Genomic DNA, 18,614 nt, shown 5'->3' on the forward strand with positions numbered 1-18,614 from the left:
AGCAATCGGCAAATGGTACAAGGAAAGGGAAAAACATACCTTGGTGTCTTGAGGAATTCTGAAAATTAATTATAGTAAGACGTTTATATTTTAATAGGGGTAAGTTTTTTTTTTATTATTTTAGATTATCATAGAAATAAAGCTTGTTTAAAATGTCATGAAGAGGACAGCTTATCAACGTTTTTGTTATACAATAAACATGAACAATTATCTGAGTACAGTTTGGCATATGATAAACCATTAATAGAAGTCACAGCTCCAGAAAAATGGGAAAATAGCCAATACAAATAGAGAAAAAGTCACAATTTTGGCACAAACATTATAACTCACACCAGTGATAATCTAGATTATGCACTTCTAACAAAACAACAAATTGTGGATTTATATGAAGAAGTTTGATGAAAAAGTTGGATTAGAATAGCAGTTTACACGATGAATTTAAATATTTTGAGCTCAGAATAGTCATCAATAATAAATAATAAGACCAGGTAAGGATATACTTATTGTAAACGAATAAAAAAAATATTTGATGACATTTTGTTGATTAGAATATTCAGAAATACACAAAAATAAATGGTATATCGATCTTTTAAGACATATTGAGGTGGCTCTTAAAAGAGCCTTTTGGTTTTTAAACGTCAGAAGTGAGTTTAAGCGCGCTCTCCGCGGATGCGGCGGGCCAGCTGGATGTCTTTGGGCATGATGGTGACCCTCTTGGCGTGGATGGCGCACAGGTTGGTGTCCTCGAACAGACCGACCAGATAAGCCTCGCTGGCCTCCTGCAGGGCCATGACAGCGGAACTCTGGAAGCGCAGATCTGTCTTGAAGTCCTGGGCGATTTCTCGGACCAGACGCTGGAAGGGCAGTTTGCGGATCAGCAGCTCAGTGGACTTCTGGTAACGGCGAATTTCTCGCAGAGCCACGGTGCCAGGCCTGTAGCGGTGAGGCTTCTTGACACCGCCGGTGGCCGGGGCGCTTTTACGGGCAGCTTTAGTGGCAAGCTGCTTCCTCGGCGCTTTGCCTCCGGTAGACTTACGGGCGGTCTGTTTGGTTCTTGCCATTGTAGGTGTAGCGCTAGATTCAAATCTAGTAGACTAGTGATGTCTGCTGTAGGCTCAGCTTTTTAATACAAAGACAGTGGTTATTGAGGCATTTGATTGGCCGTTGCATTTACGCCATATGGGGGACGTACACTCTTGAACCAATAGCTATGCGTTACTTCTTTTTGAACGAAGGAGTGAGAACAGTCTGCTTTTCCCGCTCAAATATTAAAAAGCCCCAGTGTCATTTCTCGTTACACGCTTAAAAACAAAAGGCAATCGCGTTAATATATATTTTTATTTGATTATAAGTAACCTAATGGCAGAAAATCACTTTTCTGGCCTGCCAAATCTATATAAACCATAACTAAAAATAAGGTTAATTCCTCCTTTCCTAATGTGAAGACAAACAACCTAAAACATACCAGTGTTGTTTTTAAAAAAAAAATAATTTTGACATTAATTCAGAGAAAAATATACGGATTCAAAAAAAAATTCCAGTTGGAATTGGTGTAACAGCTTTTAATAAATGTGAGTATATCTATTCACATACACGCTATGGTTTTTATCATTAAATTTCACAAGTGCAAACAACTTCTAGTTGGCACTAAAGTTTACACCTCACCAGCTAGTTCATCAACTTTTAGTCTAGCTTTATGTCAAAACAACGCTACTTTAGATATTATAGTCATTTGTAGTTATACTAGATTATAACTTCAGATTGTTAAAATGCTCTTTATAGTATAAGTGGGTGGCTCTTAAAAGAGCCTTTGGGGAATTAAAACTTAATAGTTTATTTGCCTTTGGTGGCCTTCTCGGTCTTCTTGGGCAGCAGCACGGCCTGGATGTTGGGCAACACACCACCCTGAGCGATGGTCACTCCGCCCAGAAGCTTGTTCAGCTCCTCGTCGTTGCGCACCGCCAGCTGCAGGTGACGGGGGATGATACGGGTTTTCTTGTTGTCCCGAGCGGCGTTTCCAGCCAACTCCAGGATCTCAGCGGTCAGATACTCGAGCACAGCGGCCAAGTACACTGGAGCACCGGCACCGACGCGCTGAGCATAGTTACCCTTACGGAGAAGCCTGTGGACACGGCCAACGGGAAACTGAAGACCTGCTCTAGAAGAGCGAGTCTTGGCCTTTGCTCTAGCCTTTCCTCCGGTTTTGCCTCTTCCGCTCATGATGCTCAGCTGTGTCTCAAAGAACAACGAATACTGCTGAATCTTGGTGGTTAGCTTTTAAAGGTAACGTACTTCTCGCCTATTGGTCAGAGTCGGTCTTAGTTGACAACCAATGACTACACTTCCCTCCAAATAGCAAGCGCTTCCTCCTTCTCTCAAATAATCGCTTCAATAAAGTTGTGCAACAGATCTATGATAACTTGAAGAAAGGTTTTGAACCCTTTCAATTGTTAACTATGGATAATATTGTTATTGTCTGATTTGTGTTATGCATTTAGAGACATTTTTGGAGCACATTTTGTTTTACATTGAACAGCGATGCCAATCTTTCCTTCAAACAAAACTTATATGCATGGATACATTTTTTTTTAGAATAAACCTTTATTATCTGGGATATTTAACGTTACATTCCACCTTCCAATCTTAAACTTTACCAGCCTTGTCATCTACAACAGCTTCTCAAATTAACATAGTAACATTGATTTATGTGCATCTTTGTGAATATTTTTTATTAAATAGAGAACAAAAATCTAAACAAAACTAAACAAAAATCCCATTCGTGTCACTTACCTTACTTAAATTAATGCAAAAATCAATATATCTGTGTGACCAACACAAGTTTTAGATCACACAAAGCTTAAATTATAATTTAAATATAATCCTCGTGTGAATTTTATTGTGTAAATATATATATTTACTTCATTATGAAACTAACAATATATCTAAAAAATAAATAAATAGTACAACTTGGTATTCTCTTAACACTGTCGGCAGGCGTGAAAAGGCGTTGCCGTGACCAGACAAAGAGGACACCACAGCTAAGAGCAAACTGGTTCTGTCTTATTCACACTAAAGCAGGGGAGCACAAACTTGGTCAGGCCGATGTTCTGCAAAGTTTAGTTCTAACCCCAATCAGACCCACCTAGGTTAGCGAATCAAGTTCTTAATAGCTGGAATTTCTGGACACATCCGTCTAAATGTGATTATACAAGTTGAGAGTTTTAAAATCAAGACTGCGAACTGAATTCAAGTATGATTGGAGTTCAGAAAGAAAATCTGCTGTTACTTGGTGTCACAGAAGCCACATAGCTGCTGTTCAAGCCACAAATTAAATCTATACCCATACACATATAGATATACCCATACACATATAGACATATAGACACCTAAAGTGAGATTGTATGGCCTCTAACATTTGACCAAGTGAACAAAAAACACCATGAACAAAATAAAGTCAAGTATTTCTTAAGGTAAACAAAACCATTCTTAAGTGGTGGTTTATAATATTAACTGCTACACCGTGAACTTACGTGCGAAGAAATGTAATACCCTTTTATAAGAAATGATTGGTGGCTCTTAAAAGAGCCTTTGGGGTGGCAGAAGTTGACTAAGCGATTTACTTGGAGCTGGTGTACTTGGTGACTGCTTTAGTGCCCTCAGACACTGCGTGTTTAGCCAGTTCCCCGGGGAGCAGTAGACGCACGGCAGTCTGGATCTCTCTGGAAGTGATGGTGGAGCGCTTGTTGTAGTGAGCGAGACGAGACGCCTCACCAGCGATGCGCTCGAAAATGTCGTTGACGAACGAGTTCATGATGCCCATCGCCTTGGAAGAGATCCCAGTGTCGGGATGGACCTGCTTCAACACCTTGTAGACGTAGATAGCATAGCTCTCCTTCCTGGTCCTTCTGCGTTTCTTGCCGCTTTTGCCGGCGGTCTTGGTGACGGCTTTCTTGGAGCCCTTCTTGGGTGCGGTCTTCGCTGGTTCAGGCATGTTGCTTCGAAATGATCAGAACAACTCTATACTCAACAACAAGGCACGCTGGGTTTTTATTCGGACCTTATGCAAATTTCAGAGGGAAAACTCAGCCCTGTCTGATTTGTGTATGGCGCGATGAATGTGTGACACTGTTTTCATTAGCCAGATTGAAAACAGTGGTTTAGCCAATGGTGTGCTTCGATACTGTAGTCTCCACCCACGTAAATCTTTCGCCTTGATATCATTGTTCATTGTTTAACTTTCCCGCTCGAATTTACACTCCGGGTTAACATTTTTTGTACTTTTAGATTATTTACATGTATATGAAAAAGTCAGTAAATAGATGTTTCTAGCAAGCGCACATTTAATAAAACCTTTGATAAATTTGGTGGAGTTTCTTTTTTAACAAAAGAGCAACTTCACCCCACTATTTGTGATTATTTTGTATTATTTATAAGCAAAAAATCTTGTATTTGGGACGTTCACATTTTATGACAGAAAGAAAAAGGAAACAATAGTGAGCATATGCATTAATTACAATAGAATTGTGAAATTATTGATTTCGAATCCGTAGTTCTGGTTTCTGAATAGTCCTTAAACGGTATGTTCTCAAAGAGTATATTCTACAAAAACATCATACTGTAGAGCAATTAATCAATCTCTAATATTTTTTTATTTTCTCTCAAGTCCGGCTAAAATAATCACAAATCCTGCTGATAATGCTTAAATACTGAATTTAAAAACTGAATTTAGAGTTTCTGACATTAGAATATAATCCTTACCCAATTATTATAAAAAGTACATACTTCCTCAGCTTACCTACGTATAATGCAAATTATATTTTAATATAAAATACATACCTAATATGAAAATAAAAGATGTACTCTAACGTTTTAAATACAAAATTGTGTTCCATGCTAAATAAAAAGCTTCAAGGAAATCTGTAAATGCTTGTGTATTGAGCAGTACAACTGATAAGTTCATAAAAACTGAACTGAAAACGTAAACTATCTGTATTACGCTATACGCAAATTAATCAAGTCATACTCTTACTTAAAGGTGCTCTTCTTGTAAGTATGTGGGTGGCTCTTAGAAGAGCCTTTGGTTTTATGATGGACAGACAGAAATTTAACCTCCGAAACCGTACAGAGTACGTCCCTGTCTCTTCAGCGCGTAGACAACATCCATGGCTGTCACGGTCTTTCTCTTAGCATGCTCAGTGTACGTAACAGCATCACGGATCACATTCTCCAGGAACACCTTGAGAACACCACGAGTTTCCTCGTAGATCAGACCAGAGATACGTTTGACTCCACCACGGCGAGCGAGACGACGGATAGCGGGTTTGGTGATGCCCTGGATGTTATCACGCAGAACTTTACGGTGACGCTTAGCGCCTCCTTTTCCAAGCCCTTTACCACCTTTACCTCTGCCAGACATGATTACTTCTGGAAGCAGTGTTGTAATACGGCAACATGCACGCCCAAGCGACTTTTACAATCATCTATAGGACCTTGTTGAAACACTCATAGGCGGTCCTTTATAAAGTCACGTGTCTTTAAGGGGGCGATGGAAAGGGGGTTAGGCCACGTTTACTGGCGACTGTTCAAATAAGTTGTCAACTTCTCTGCTTAAGAATATATTTAAGATGTTTATACCAAGTAAACAGAATCTTTATTTATTACTGTGTTGACAAATGCATAAAAATACTAATACAAACTCAATTTTTGGATTTTTCTAACTAATGCTGGAGTCTTATTCTTAGGCTGACATTTACTTTACAACCCTTCCCTGAATAAAATGTATGAGAATTGAGTTTTGGAATATCGTATATATCGTATAACACATTGCTTAATATAAGAATGTTCAGTGCATTTGCCTGTCTCTTTATAACTATTTACACAAGCCACCAAACTAGGTCAGAGGTCACGGAGACCTTGAGTGGAACTGAGGGCTGAGGACAAGAAGCAACTGTTTCTATTGTTATTTCTACCAGTTAATACTATCTAAAATGTCTAAAGTGATTTTGCTATTTTTACGGTTAAATCTTTTAAATTGATTCTACTTTTATTCAAGATAGACTTTGTATAGTAAGAATATAACTGCCTGAATGTTGATTATACCAGTTGTTACATTTTAGTCCCTTTTCTAGGAGTACGGAGACAAAAGTAACAAAAAAAAAATTAGGATAAAAAATATATCAAATTTTAATTGGATCGAATTAATAATAAATTATTATTTAATAATGTGCGTGGAATATCTCTTTTTTCTCTATCCCAGCATACGTACACTTTAGATATAATAACAAAAAAAAAAAACTCTGAAAAGAGATTTCAAAAGAAAAATATTATCTTTTATTCACTGTTTAACAAAATTCAATATTTTTTTTTACATTTCCAGACAGGGCAAACCAAAACAAAGAGATATTTAAATGAAAATTATCCCAACCAAAATCATCATGAGAGGGTAAGGCCAAAATAACCAACAAAACAAAAACTTCCTAAATTAACAAAAAGTTCTAGATTTCCTATTATATATATATATATATATATATATATATAAAAAGAAAACTCAAAATCAATGACAATGCTCTTACCCCACAACCTGGCTAAATCCAGAAACAAGAGGAAACTTAAAGGATTAAACCCAAAATAAATCAGCACTCGTCTCTCTACACAGCTTACTTTTCACAAAGTTACACGTCACACTTATTCACACTATAATCTCACAAGCTCACAGTTCTCAATATCCAACAAAAATCTCTATCACACTATAATCACTGGGTTAGGGAAAACAGGGACTCTCTCGGTGCTTTGCCGCTCTGCCTCTTTATAAAGCCTGGAAGCTCAATCAACAGCAACCGATCCGATTTGCTCTGATTGAAAACAGGTGCGGCTGGTTTGGAACGCTGCTCAATGAGAGAGAGAGAGAGAGAGAGAGCGATTAATAAAACAAAAGGGGGAGCAATAAGCTGCCACTCACACCAACAACTTATTAGCTAAATACATCATGGATGTAACAGTTTTTAACCAGTTTCGATAAAGACGGCTAAGAGTACACTCAGCCTTGGATAAGAAACAGATTATACTTTGTGTGTGTGTTCTATTTGATTGTTGATCCGTTTCACTGGTCCGGAGTCAGCTCTAATCAGTCTAAGGGATGTCTGACGTTTATGCTTAAGATATTGTTCAGAATATACTGTTACATCCTATGATGTATTTAGGTAATTGGTTGTTGGTGTGAGTGGCAGCTTATTGCTCTCCCCTTTTGTTTTATTAATCGCTCTCTCTCTCTCTCTCTCATTGAGCAGCGTTCCAAACCAGCCGCACCTGTTTTCAATCAGAGCAAATCGGATCGGTTGCTGTTGATTGAGCTTCCAGGCTTTATAAAGAGGCAGAGCGGCAAAGCACGGAGAGAGTCCCTGTTTTCCCTAACCCAGCGATTATAGTGTGATAGAGATTTTGTTGGATATTTAGAACTGTGAGCTTGTGAATCTTGTGAGATTATAGTGTGAACAAGTGACGTGTAACTTTGTGAAAAGTAAGTCATGTAGAGAGACAAGTGCTGATTTATTTTGGGTTTATCCGTTAAGTTTTCTCCTGTTTCTGGATTTAGCCAGGTTGTGGGGTTAGAGCAATGTCATTGATTGAGTTTTATATATTTATATATTTTTATATATATATATATATATATAAACGTCCCTGATGTTACTTGTCTAGGAGTAACAGTGAAAAAGTTTTAAAAATGTTGGTTGGGGTGAGTATGGGTCAATCCCCTGCCTTGACAACAACATACCAAATTCAAGTTAAATAAATTTATTAACAAATGTACAATAGTAAAACAAAACTGGGAAGCAAAAATAGACTTCAGGAGGGGGAGAGGCCAAAACAACAAACAAAAGTACACTCTAGCTAGTTAGGGAGTAAAACTGTCTAAACTGACAAAGTAAAATTATATCAACAAAAGAAATGTACACTAACTCCCTAACTAATAAACAAAAGAAAAAGGGTTTTAGAAATAAAATGGCACCCACCTCCCTACAGCTTCCAAACACATAGTTAGTGTCAAAAACAGAGCTCGAATGGCTTCAGAGGCTTTAACAACAGATTTTAACTTCAACAAGTTAAACACAACCGCACCGATAGATTTTTTTTTTTTTTTTCTCAATAGAGCAACCAGGCAGGAGCGAGACCACACTCTGGAAGCAAGCTTCAATGTGGCTTGCAACTGGCAGGCTTTTAAGCTTGCCGGGCAACGAGTAGCAGGTGCAATCAATCAACTTCCTCTCCTCCACACCTAGCTGAGAAACAGGTTGCAGGAACGGAGAGGGAGGGAGGGAGAGAGAGAGAGAAACCAAACACAATTATACATTCAAAACACCATGGAATGTAACATGTAATCTTGTGAGATTATAGTGTGAATAAGTGTGACGTGTGACTTTATGTGAAAAGTAAGCTGTGTAGAGAGACGAGTGCTGATTTATTTTCGGTTTATCCTTTAAGTTTCCACTTGTTTCTGGATTTAGCCAGGTTGTGGGGTAAGAGCATTGTCATTGATTTTTTAGTTTTATATATATATATATATAATATATTGATATATATATATATATATCAAAATGATTATGAGAGGGTAAGGCCAAAATAACCAACAAAACAAAAGCTTCCTAAATTGACAAAAAGTTCTAGATTTCCTAATATATATATATATATATATATATATATATATATATATATATATATATATATATATATATATATATATATATATATATATATATGTATATATATATATATATATATATATATATATATATATATATATATATATATATATATATATATATATATATGTATATATATATATATATATATATATATATATATATATATATATATATATATATATATATATATATATRTATATATATATATATATATATATATATATATATATATATATATRTRTATATATATATATATATATATATATATATATATATATATATATATATATATATATATATATATGTATATATATATATATATATATATATATATATATATATATATGTATATATATATATATATATATATATATATATATATATATATATATTAGGAAATCTAGAACTTTTTGTCAATTTAGGAAGCTTTTGTTTTGTTGGTTATTTTGGCCTTACCCTCTCATAATCATTTTGATTAGGATGATATTCATTTAAGTATCTCTTTGTTTTTGTTTACCCTGTCTGGAAATGTAAAATATATTGAACTTTGTTAAACAGTGAATAAAAGATAATATTTTTCTTTTGAAATCTCTTTTCAGAGTTTTTTTTGTTATTATTATATCTAAAGTGAACTTATGCTGGGATAGAGAAAAAGGAGATTCTCCACGCACATTATTAAATATTATTGTATTATTAATTCGATCCAATTAAAATTTGATATATATATTTTTTTTCCTAATTAATTTTTTTTTGTTACTTTTGTCTCCCTACCCCTAGAAAAGGGACTATAAAATATAAAATACGCACAAACCTTACGTGAAAATTTCGTAGTCTATCTGTGTTTTAACCAATCAGGTTAGAACTCCTATATGTGTGACGCAGTTAAAGACGTTATATGAGAGTATAATTGTTATTGATTGGTGATTGTAAGCAGAGCGGCCTAGGAACTCATTGCGAGTGTTGAAGCTGGCTTCTGTTGATGTAACTGCAAATTTTCTTCAGTAAACTTGATTTATTTGAATCTCTGACCCCGGCTCTTCTTCATCTACCAGACTGGTCATTCTTTGGGTCAAACTGTAAACTATCCCTACAGGTTTGTGATAAAAATTAATTGCTGGAAATGACACATTTCTAAAAACTTTGGTAACTTTTGTAGAATGCATGTGGTGTTTTGGCACAACAGGCAATCACTATTTAAAATCCTTTCAAATATGTTAAAAATAAAAATGCTTTTAAAACAGCCGGACCTGGTATATGAAGAACTCCACATTAAAAACAATATATTTTGAAAATGTAATTTTAAGGAACACCTATTGGAAAAACATTAGAAATGGGAAATATGATAAATAAAATGTATCCTTGTTTCACTTCTTTCAGGTAAAGCATATACAGCTGTTCTGGAGCTAAGGTGAAAACAGGGTCTTTTAGTAGTGTGTGTTGGGGTGGGTCATACCAACTCTAAAAATACCTGGTTGAAATCAGATGGCTAGAAATGCTAATTGTATACAAATTAATTCAAACTTGAAATTGATATGTAATGGGAATTAACAACTAATGCAATTTCTTCTCAATTTACATATTAAAGTGCGCATGAAATCAAAATTTGCAGTGTTTATATTACTTGGTTTTTAGGTGATCAATAATCAGTGCAAATTAATCCTATCAAGACAGCCACTAGGCTATTCAGAGCTGACCCCAGACCTGTATGAAGAATCTATAAAAGAGTTTAACACACACAGAGCACACCCTGTTTTATACTTCACGTTGTTTCTTTTTGTCAGCCATCTCATCAAACTGGTAAAATAAGCATAGCAGAGTAATATAAACAGCTCCTTTTATAACACAATCATTTAAACAAGTTGGTTATTTCACATCGTTAAATTCACATCTAGTGAAGCTGTTAAAGTAGCATCAAACATCCAGTTCCACATGAGAGGTCTCAGTGACCTCTTGAATGGGTCTGAAGATATAAATACAAGATACAAGAGGACAAAACTTGGCATAAAGAAAAAGCAATGACAAATCATTCTAGTTTTACTCTGAAGAGAGATGACATTAAGATCATCATATAATCAGAATCAGAGATATGTTGCTTGGTATGTTCAGACACAAGGAATTTGTTTTCGTGATAGAGCTTCCATAGTGCAACAGAATGACTGAGACAGGACAAAAAAACTGATAAATAAATATATTTGAAAAATATAGGTAAGTAGTGAATGCAAATATACAAATTGACAAGTTTATGCACAGGTATATAACTATATACAATGTTATATGTGCAGCTTTTATGTGCAAATTGGCATGTAAAGTGTGTTATTAAATAAGTGTGTATGTGTATAAGTAGTAGTGATGTTGGTTCCACAATTACTATCATCAAGTGTTCATGAGATGGATTGCCTGAGGGAAGAAGCTGTTTCTGTGTTGGGCTGTTCTGGAGCACAGTGCTCTGTAGTGCGACCAGAAGGTAACAGTTCAAAGAGGTAGTCGCTGGGTGTGAGGGGTCCAGAGTGATTTTGGCAGCCCTTCTGCTTACTCTGGTTGAGTACAAATCATGAGTACCAATGATTTGCTTAGCAGTCCAAACTTCAAACTCCGTCTTCGCAGGTCAGATCAGGTAGCTGAGCTAAACCAGACAGTTATTGATGTGCAGAGGATAATCTAGGCCAGGGATAACCAAACTTATTCCTGGAGGTCCAGTGTCCTGCAGATTTGAGCGCCAACCCTAATCAAACACACCTGAACAAGCTAATCAAGTTCTTACTAGAAACACCCAGGCATGTGTTGAGGCAAGTTGGAGCTAAACCCTGCAGGGCACCGGACCTCCAGGATTGAGATTGGTGATCCCTGATCCAGGCCCTTAAACTCAACATCATTAATAATGACAATGAAGTCATATGAAATAATTTGCATTTCATCCGTAAACCGACATCCATCAGAAAATCCACCCCTTTATTCTAATCGTCAAAGGTGAGATATCAGTGCATATAAATGAATGGTGTTGGACAATTATTGGAAATTTAGACACAAACTTCATGTCTGCTGATGAGGCACTGACGAATCGTCAACCTACACACCATGTTTTACACAGCTGATGCCAAAAGCTGCAACCCAGTGCTGGGAAACATCCATACTGTCATTCACACACATAGCGCATGTCTTTGAACTAGGTACCATATGCAGGCATCTCTCCCTAAAAGAATGTTTCCAGTTTGTCTTTTACCACCTGATAGTGTACCGTTCTCCCAATATATACGGACACCAAACATTAGTTAGTTCTGCACTAGAAGATAATATGTTGAAAACACTAATTATTTACTCAACCACACAAACTGTTCACCAATAAAAAGCTATTATCAACATAGTTGAAACTAAATACTTAGCTCTTATTAAGCCTGCTTTTACGTTTAGAAGTTGTTGGTGAAAATAGTCCCTTAAAGACATGGAAGTGGCTCTTAAAAGAGCCTTTGGGTTTTAATGTGTCGGATTAAGCTTAAGCGCGCTCTCCACGGATGCGGCGGGCTAGCTGGATGTCCTTGGGCATGATGGTGACCCTCTTGGCGTGGATGGCGCACAGATTGGTGTCCTCGAACAGACCGACCAGATAAGCCTCGCTGGCCTCCTGCAGAGCCATGACAGCGGAGCTCTGGAAGCGCAGATCTGTCTTGAAGTCCTGGGCGATTTCTCGGACCAGGCGCTGAAAGGGCAGTTTGCGGATCAGCAGCTCAGTGGACTTCTGATAACGGCGGATTTCTCGCAGAGCCACGGTGCCGGGCCTGTAGCGATGAGGTTTCTTGACGCCACCGGTGGCTGGAGCGCTCTTCCGGGCTGCTTTGGTGGCGAGCTGCTTCCTCGGAGCTTTGCCTCCAGTGGACTTACGGGCGGTCTGCTTGGTTCTTGCCATTGTCAGTGAACTGCTAGCTTACTCTTTATTGCTAAAGAGAAATGTAGTTGTTGACGCAGAGCTGTCTCTTTTTAAGCTCTCCCACTACAGTGAAGAGGGCCTGTAGAGGCGTTTCATTGGCTGTTGCATTTAGGTCGCAGTGTGACGTGGATATTCTGTCCAATGGCTGCACACATTTTTTAAACAAGTGACAACCGGCTGGTTTTCCCGCTCAAAAAAAATTTATGTTAAGTTCTCTTTACACAGTAATGGCGATATTACCATATACTTACATTCTCATGTAGATTAATTTATGATGTTACCTTTTCACGTTAAGTCAACAAAAATATATATTTTCGAGTGGATTGAAAATAGGCTACAGATGTAGACTTGTATGGAAAACTAAAGTGTGATTTTCAGATTTGGCTCAATGCAGAGGTACCCTCATTTATGAACAAAAAAAGTGAATTCTTTCAATATCAATTTATTTACATATTCGATGTCGTTCAGGCGGTTTATATTGTACTTAATTCATAAAGTATGTACACACTACAGTGGATTATTTGTAAAACTTAGGTGATTGGAAAAAAATGCCTTTTTCTACTAAGTGGGTGGCTCTTAAAAGAGCCGTTTGGTTTTTGGAAGAGTCGAGCAGAGACGATTACTTCTTCTTGGGAGCCGCCTTTTTAGGCTTCGCCGCCTTGGGTTTGGCGGTTTTGGGCTTGACCGCCTTTACCTTCTTGGGGCTCTTGGCTGCTTTCTTGGCAGCTGCTGGTTTCTTTGCCTTCTTGGGGCTCTTGGTCGCCTTCTTTGCAGCCGCGGGCTTCTTGGCTTTCTTAGGGCTCTTGGTCGCCTTCTTCACAGATGTGGCCGCCGGTTTCTTCACCTTCTTGGGAGATTTCTTAGCGGCGGGTTTCTTGGCAGCAGGCTTCTTGGCTTTTGCGGCGGTTTTCTTAGCTGCCTTCTTAGGCTCGGCTTGCTTCTTGTTCAGCTTGAATGAACCGGAGGCGCCTGTGCCTTTGGGCTGTACCAGAGTACCGTTGAGCACCAAAGCCTTGACGGCGGTTTTGACGCGGGAGTTGTTCTTCTCCACATCGTAGCCGCCAGCAGAGAGAGCTTTTTTCAGGGCTGCGAGAGACACGCCATGTCGCTCCTTGGATGCGGTCACAGTTTTGACAATAAGGTCGCGGACATTTGGGCCCGCTTTCTTGGGCTTAGAAGCAGATCTCTTCTTAGGAGCCTTAGCTGGAGCGGGAGCTGGAGCGGTTTCAGCCATTTCTCTAAACAGTAACGTTCACACGTCGACAACAAGCAGTGAATTATGATGCTCTACTCGGCGGCGCTGTCAACTTAAATGCCACGTGAGAACCGTGTAGACTCAATTGCCGCTAATCTAAGCGCCTCTACCAAATAAATTGTGCTTTCTCTGTTTAAACACACAGCAAAACAAGAGCCACAAAACATTTTTTGCACACTAGAAAGACTTAAGTGATATGACGAGGACCTTGGCTTTGTCATGGAATTCAAAAGGGAGACGACATAAAGATGTGTTGAGACTTTTTGAAGCATTTGTCCTCACTATGTTCTTATACTGAACACTGTCCACGCTACTGCCTGTCAAAAAATCTGTTAAGAACTAAGCAATCATTTTATATAATAACTAAGTCTGTTATAAGTGTTGCAGTGGTCTAACACTAATAGAAACGGATTAGTATAACGATTTGTGTATAATATCTGCCGTCCAAACATGAAAAAAAACATGTCCTTAAAAAGTGTGTCGACAAAGGAAATATTTTCAGTCTAGATTAATGTTTAACTTTAGCTTCCAGGGTGGATTTTTTATTTTTGGCTTAATCACAATCACTTCCATTTTTTTGTGCTTACCTTTACAAAAAAATCTACACACAATTCTCAAAGCACACACAACATGCCCTTTGTTTCCTTCAGAATGTAACACTGCATTCAAAATGCTATAAACATATGTCTGAAATTAAGCGTTTGCATCAAATGGCAAAAATCTTTTTCAATAATAGTAAATGTTTGGATATAACATTGTACATGGTAAACACTGTAGTTCTAAATTTCCTAAAGGTCCAGCCTAAAGTTCTCTTTGCTCTTTCATTGGCTTATCTCTACATTTCAATAGTGTTCTAAGGTGAAAATTTTCTGCTAAGAGTAACAGGTACACTGTAAAGTATGTAGAAAAAAATATATATTTATTAGGTCAAACATTATTGTTGCAATAGCATACGATAAAAAACAAACATATTGTTAAAAAACGTGAGTAAAGCAAAAAGTATAGAATACAGTAGGGAACACAATTGTGTGCGAGTAAGGGGTTGGAGTAGCGTCCATTGCCTGTAGAAGCATCGTCCAGACATGGGGTTGGCCGTTATACACTTTAGAGAACCAGGCTTCTTTTCTAAAATATTTTTGTTTTGTGGATGGGTGACAAACCAGTTTTGTTTCTTTCGCACTAGAAAAAGCCTAGTGGCCTGTTGTCATGTTGGACTTTCAATTGGTTTGTGATCAGTTAAGAAATTAGTTTACACATTAGGAAAAGAAAAGCCAGTAATGTCCTGTTTTGTGTTTTAGGTAGAAATTGTGTAAAGCGTTTTGATTTATACAATTAAAAACAAAAGTTTAAGGCTGAGAAATAGTTTCTGGTTTTGGAGATTTAATGTGTAGTTTTGAGTGAGAGGCTTCAGAAATTGTGTGACATGAAAAGATTGTGTAAGCAGCTGGAAAAACTGTAAATACAATACTTTTTTCAAAGAGTCACTATAGGGTCACTTTTATGTAACCTTCCATCTTTAGTATAACCGTGTCAAGGAAAATAAAAAATATGAATCTTTGTTTCATTACACTAAATCCAAATTAATTGTTTAGTTGCCACCGAACAGGCATTAATAAACTGCCCTGCAGTTTTTACTGAAAATCTTTAAAGGAACACAGATAGCAAAATAAAGCTCTCTTGCTGAGAAGGTGGGCTCTTATAAGAGCCTTTAGGAGTAACTGAAAGAGTTGCAACGCTTTAATTGGTAAAGTTTATGAATCAACTTATTTAACATACTTGGCTCATACTACAATTTCTACAAGATGGTTAAATATTGTCTATATAAACACAACTACGTTTGTTTGTTTGCAGGTTAAGTTTGTATTTAATTACTTGTTTTATCCTGCTGACGTCATTGTTGTACTGCAAGTCAATCACAGTGCAATTCTAGTTTAACTAACATTACTGCTCAATCTTTTTGATTAACAGGGTCAATAAAACCCCAAATAATACCCCAACATACAACTCAATTATAGGTTATTATAGCATCTTCCCAACTATGGGTTATTTTAACCCAGTGCATTTGGTTAATTTTATTAATTATTTTTTCTATTCTGAATCAGGATCATAAACAGTAAAGTACTATAGAATAATTTATTTTAAGTGAAACTTAACACAAAAAAAAAAGCTCTTTCACAGATGAAATGGGTGGCTCTTAAAAGAGCCTTTGGGGTGGCTGAAGATTATTCAGCGTTTTACTTGGAGCTGGTGTACTTGGTGACGGCCTTTGTGCCCTCAGACACGGCGTGTTTAGCCAGTTCACCAGGCAGCAGCAGACGCACGGCGGTCTGGATCTCTCTGGAAGTGATGGTGGAGCGCTTGTTGTAGTGAGCGAGACGAGACGCCTCACCGGCGATGCGCTCGAAAATGTCGTTGACGAACGAGTTCATGATGCCCATCGCCTTAGAAGAGATCCCAGTGTCGGGATGGACCTGCTTCAACACCTTATAGACGTAGATAGCATAGCTCTCCTTCCTGGTTCTTCTGCGTTTCTTGCCGCTTTTGCCAGCGGTCTTGGTGACGGCTTTCTTGGAGCCCTTCTTGGGCGCGGTCTTCGCTGGTTCAGGCATGCTGCTTCGAGGTGATCAGAACAACTCTATACTTTACAATGATGCACACTGGGTATTTATTCGGCTCTTATGCAAATTTGAGAAGAAAAGCTCAACCTTGTCTGATTTGTGTATAGGTGCAATGAATGTGTAGCACTGATTTCATTGGCCAGAAAGCAGACATACTTGTTATCAATACTCTAGGCTCCTCCCAAGAGAAACTTCCGCGTAGATGTTCTTTGTTTAACTTTCCCGCTCGATTTTACGTTCTGGGTAAACATTCTTTATATAATTGAATTTTTTTTGAAAATTGAAAATAATAAAGTAATATAGTTTCTAGCACTAAGAGCACTTTCAGTGGAATTTATTATAATTTCATTGGTGTTTTTAACAAGAGGTGTGCCCCACACAGTAAGATTTATTTTTTGTTTAAAGGAAATTATTAAAAATAGGACGTTCTCATTTTGTCACAGGAAAACAAGAAGGGCAGACCAAATCATTAATTACAATAGAACTGTGAAAATCAGTAGTTCTGGTTTCTTAAAAGTGTTTTAATAGTATCAAATTAAAACCTTAAATTGCATATTCTCAAAAGAGGTTAGATATAAAGGCGTTTTATCTTTTTTTTTTATCTTTAATAATATCCAAGTTTGACCTTTTTCACTTAAGTCTTGCAAAATCTCAAATATTCAGTTAATACTGCATTTACAATAATGCATTTTACTTAACTTTGCGACCATGAGCATAGAATTCTTACCCATTTGTACAGAATAATGGCCTTTTTACATTTCAGTTCAGCTGTTCAGTATTGCATACAAGAAGAAACATGTTTGAATAACGTAGTATTTAAAGCCATATTTTTGTATTGGTTAAACTAAATTTCTTCTCACAAATCTGTATACGTTTAATAAACATCAATATTACATATATCTTAGTTAAACTAAATTTAATCTGAACATTTTGAAAATTGAATTTTATTTTTCCCGCTCAAACTGTTTTAAACTGCAGATTACACAAAACTGCACTGTCTGAACTCATTAGCACGGTGAGCTTAAAACACACTTCTTCATACATTACAAAGAGTCTAAAAAAGGCGCTTTTACTGAAAACATGGGTGGCTCTTGAAAGAGCCTTTTGTTTATACGACTGATAGAAAGTTAACCTCCGAAACCGTACAGAGTGCGGCCCTGACGTTTCAGTGCATACACAACATCCATTGCGGTGACGGTCTTTCTCTTGGCGTGCTCTGTGTATGTAACGGCATCACGGATCACGTTCTCCAAGAACACTTTGAGAACACCTCTTGTCTCCTCGTAGATCAGACCAGAAATACGCTTGACTCCACCACGGCGAGCAAGACGACGGATGGCAGGTTTGGTGATTCCCTGGATGTTATCGCGCAGAACCTTGCGGTGACGCTTAGCGCCTCCTTTCCCAAGTCCTTTGCCACCTTTTCCTCTTCCAGACATGTTTACTAGTGATCTAACTGCACAACCGAAAATACATTCTGGGGCTGTAAGGCAAACTTTAAAGTCGCTCAGACGACCTGATTGAAACAGTCAAGGAGGAGCTGCAACGCAACGTCACACTAGGCGCGTCAGTTCGGATTGTCGTTTGCTTCTTTTGATTATGTAGTTAACACAAATTGGTTGATCATATTTAAATGGTTCTAAATCCTCTGCGAACACAATTTGGTTAAATTGCCTATTAAACTCGTTTCCATAATCAGTTGATTTTGTCCTAACACTTAACTCAAAAATAACCGCCACTTATACTATATTTGGAACAGTAAATTATTGGTTCAGTAACAATATTCTATTGGCAAGGTGTTTTGCTTTCTTATTCTGAATTCTCCCCTAAATGTTGTGTACTTGCCACCCCATATGATTTGACCATATGGTGGATGGCATCCCCAGTGGAGCTAAACGCTAAAACTGTCGTATTTGGAGTATTTGTATTGAAGATTCGTATTGAAGATTTTGAAAAGAATGTGTGGAGGTAACAAGCAAATATTTAGGTTGTGTCTAAGTTGCCTCCTTTTGGGAAAAAATTCAAATACTTTCTGTGATTAGGGATGTCATTATGAACTCTCAAATGAATATAAAAGCCTATGTCTATTTTACTTAAAGTATAATGTCTTTTTTTTATCT

At 37.3% G+C, this 18,614-nt stretch overlaps 6 protein-coding genes across 6 annotated transcripts; all 6 read right to left on the bottom strand.

Annotated features, from left to right (window-relative positions):
• Nucleotides 1-1,771: 1,771 nt before the first annotated feature.
• hist1h2a10 (histone cluster 1 H2A family member 10) lies at nt 1,772-2,241 on the bottom strand. The gene has a single exon (NM_001386668.1). The coding sequence runs from the start codon at nt 2,218-2,220 to the stop codon at nt 1,834-1,836; it is 387 nt and encodes a 128-aa protein (NP_001373597.1). The 5' UTR covers nt 2,221-2,241; the 3' UTR covers nt 1,772-1,833.
• A 2,805-nt stretch (nt 2,242-5,046) lies between these two features.
• On the bottom strand, nt 5,047-5,445 carry si:dkey-108k21.28. The gene has a single exon (XM_002666918.7). It carries the CDS (start codon nt 5,414-5,416, stop codon nt 5,105-5,107), a length of 312 nt encoding a protein of 103 aa, XP_002666964.1. The 5' UTR covers nt 5,417-5,445; the 3' UTR covers nt 5,047-5,104.
• A 5,428-nt stretch (nt 5,446-10,873) lies between these two features.
• On the bottom strand, nt 10,874-12,645 carry si:ch73-36p18.2. The gene has a single exon (XM_002666905.6). The coding sequence runs from the start codon at nt 12,598-12,600 to the stop codon at nt 12,190-12,192; it is 411 nt and encodes a 136-aa protein (XP_002666951.1). The 5' UTR covers nt 12,601-12,645; the 3' UTR covers nt 10,874-12,189.
• On the bottom strand, nt 10,874-16,515 carry histh1l3 (histone H1 like 3). The gene has a single exon (XM_073943381.1). The coding sequence runs from the start codon at nt 13,853-13,855 to the stop codon at nt 13,241-13,243; it is 615 nt and encodes a 204-aa protein (XP_073799482.1). The 5' UTR covers nt 13,856-16,515; the 3' UTR covers nt 10,874-13,240.
• Nucleotides 15,996-16,515, bottom strand: LOC137489377 (histone H2B 1/2-like). The gene has a single exon (XM_068217569.1). The coding sequence runs from the start codon at nt 16,483-16,485 to the stop codon at nt 16,111-16,113; it is 375 nt and encodes a 124-aa protein (XP_068073670.1). The 5' UTR covers nt 16,486-16,515; the 3' UTR covers nt 15,996-16,110.
• A 1,038-nt stretch (nt 16,516-17,553) lies between these two features.
• On the bottom strand, nt 17,554-17,964 carry si:ch73-36p18.4. Its single transcript, XM_017354153.4, has one exon. The coding sequence runs from the start codon at nt 17,931-17,933 to the stop codon at nt 17,622-17,624; it is 312 nt and encodes a 103-aa protein (XP_017209642.1). The 5' UTR covers nt 17,934-17,964; the 3' UTR covers nt 17,554-17,621.
• Between the last annotated feature and the right edge of the window lie 650 nt (nt 17,965-18,614).

This window comes from Danio rerio, chromosome 25 (assembly GCF_049306965.1).
Source record: "Danio rerio strain Tuebingen ecotype United States chromosome 25, GRCz12tu, whole genome shotgun sequence".
NCBI lineage: Eukaryota > Metazoa > Chordata > Actinopteri > Cypriniformes > Danionidae > Danio > Danio rerio.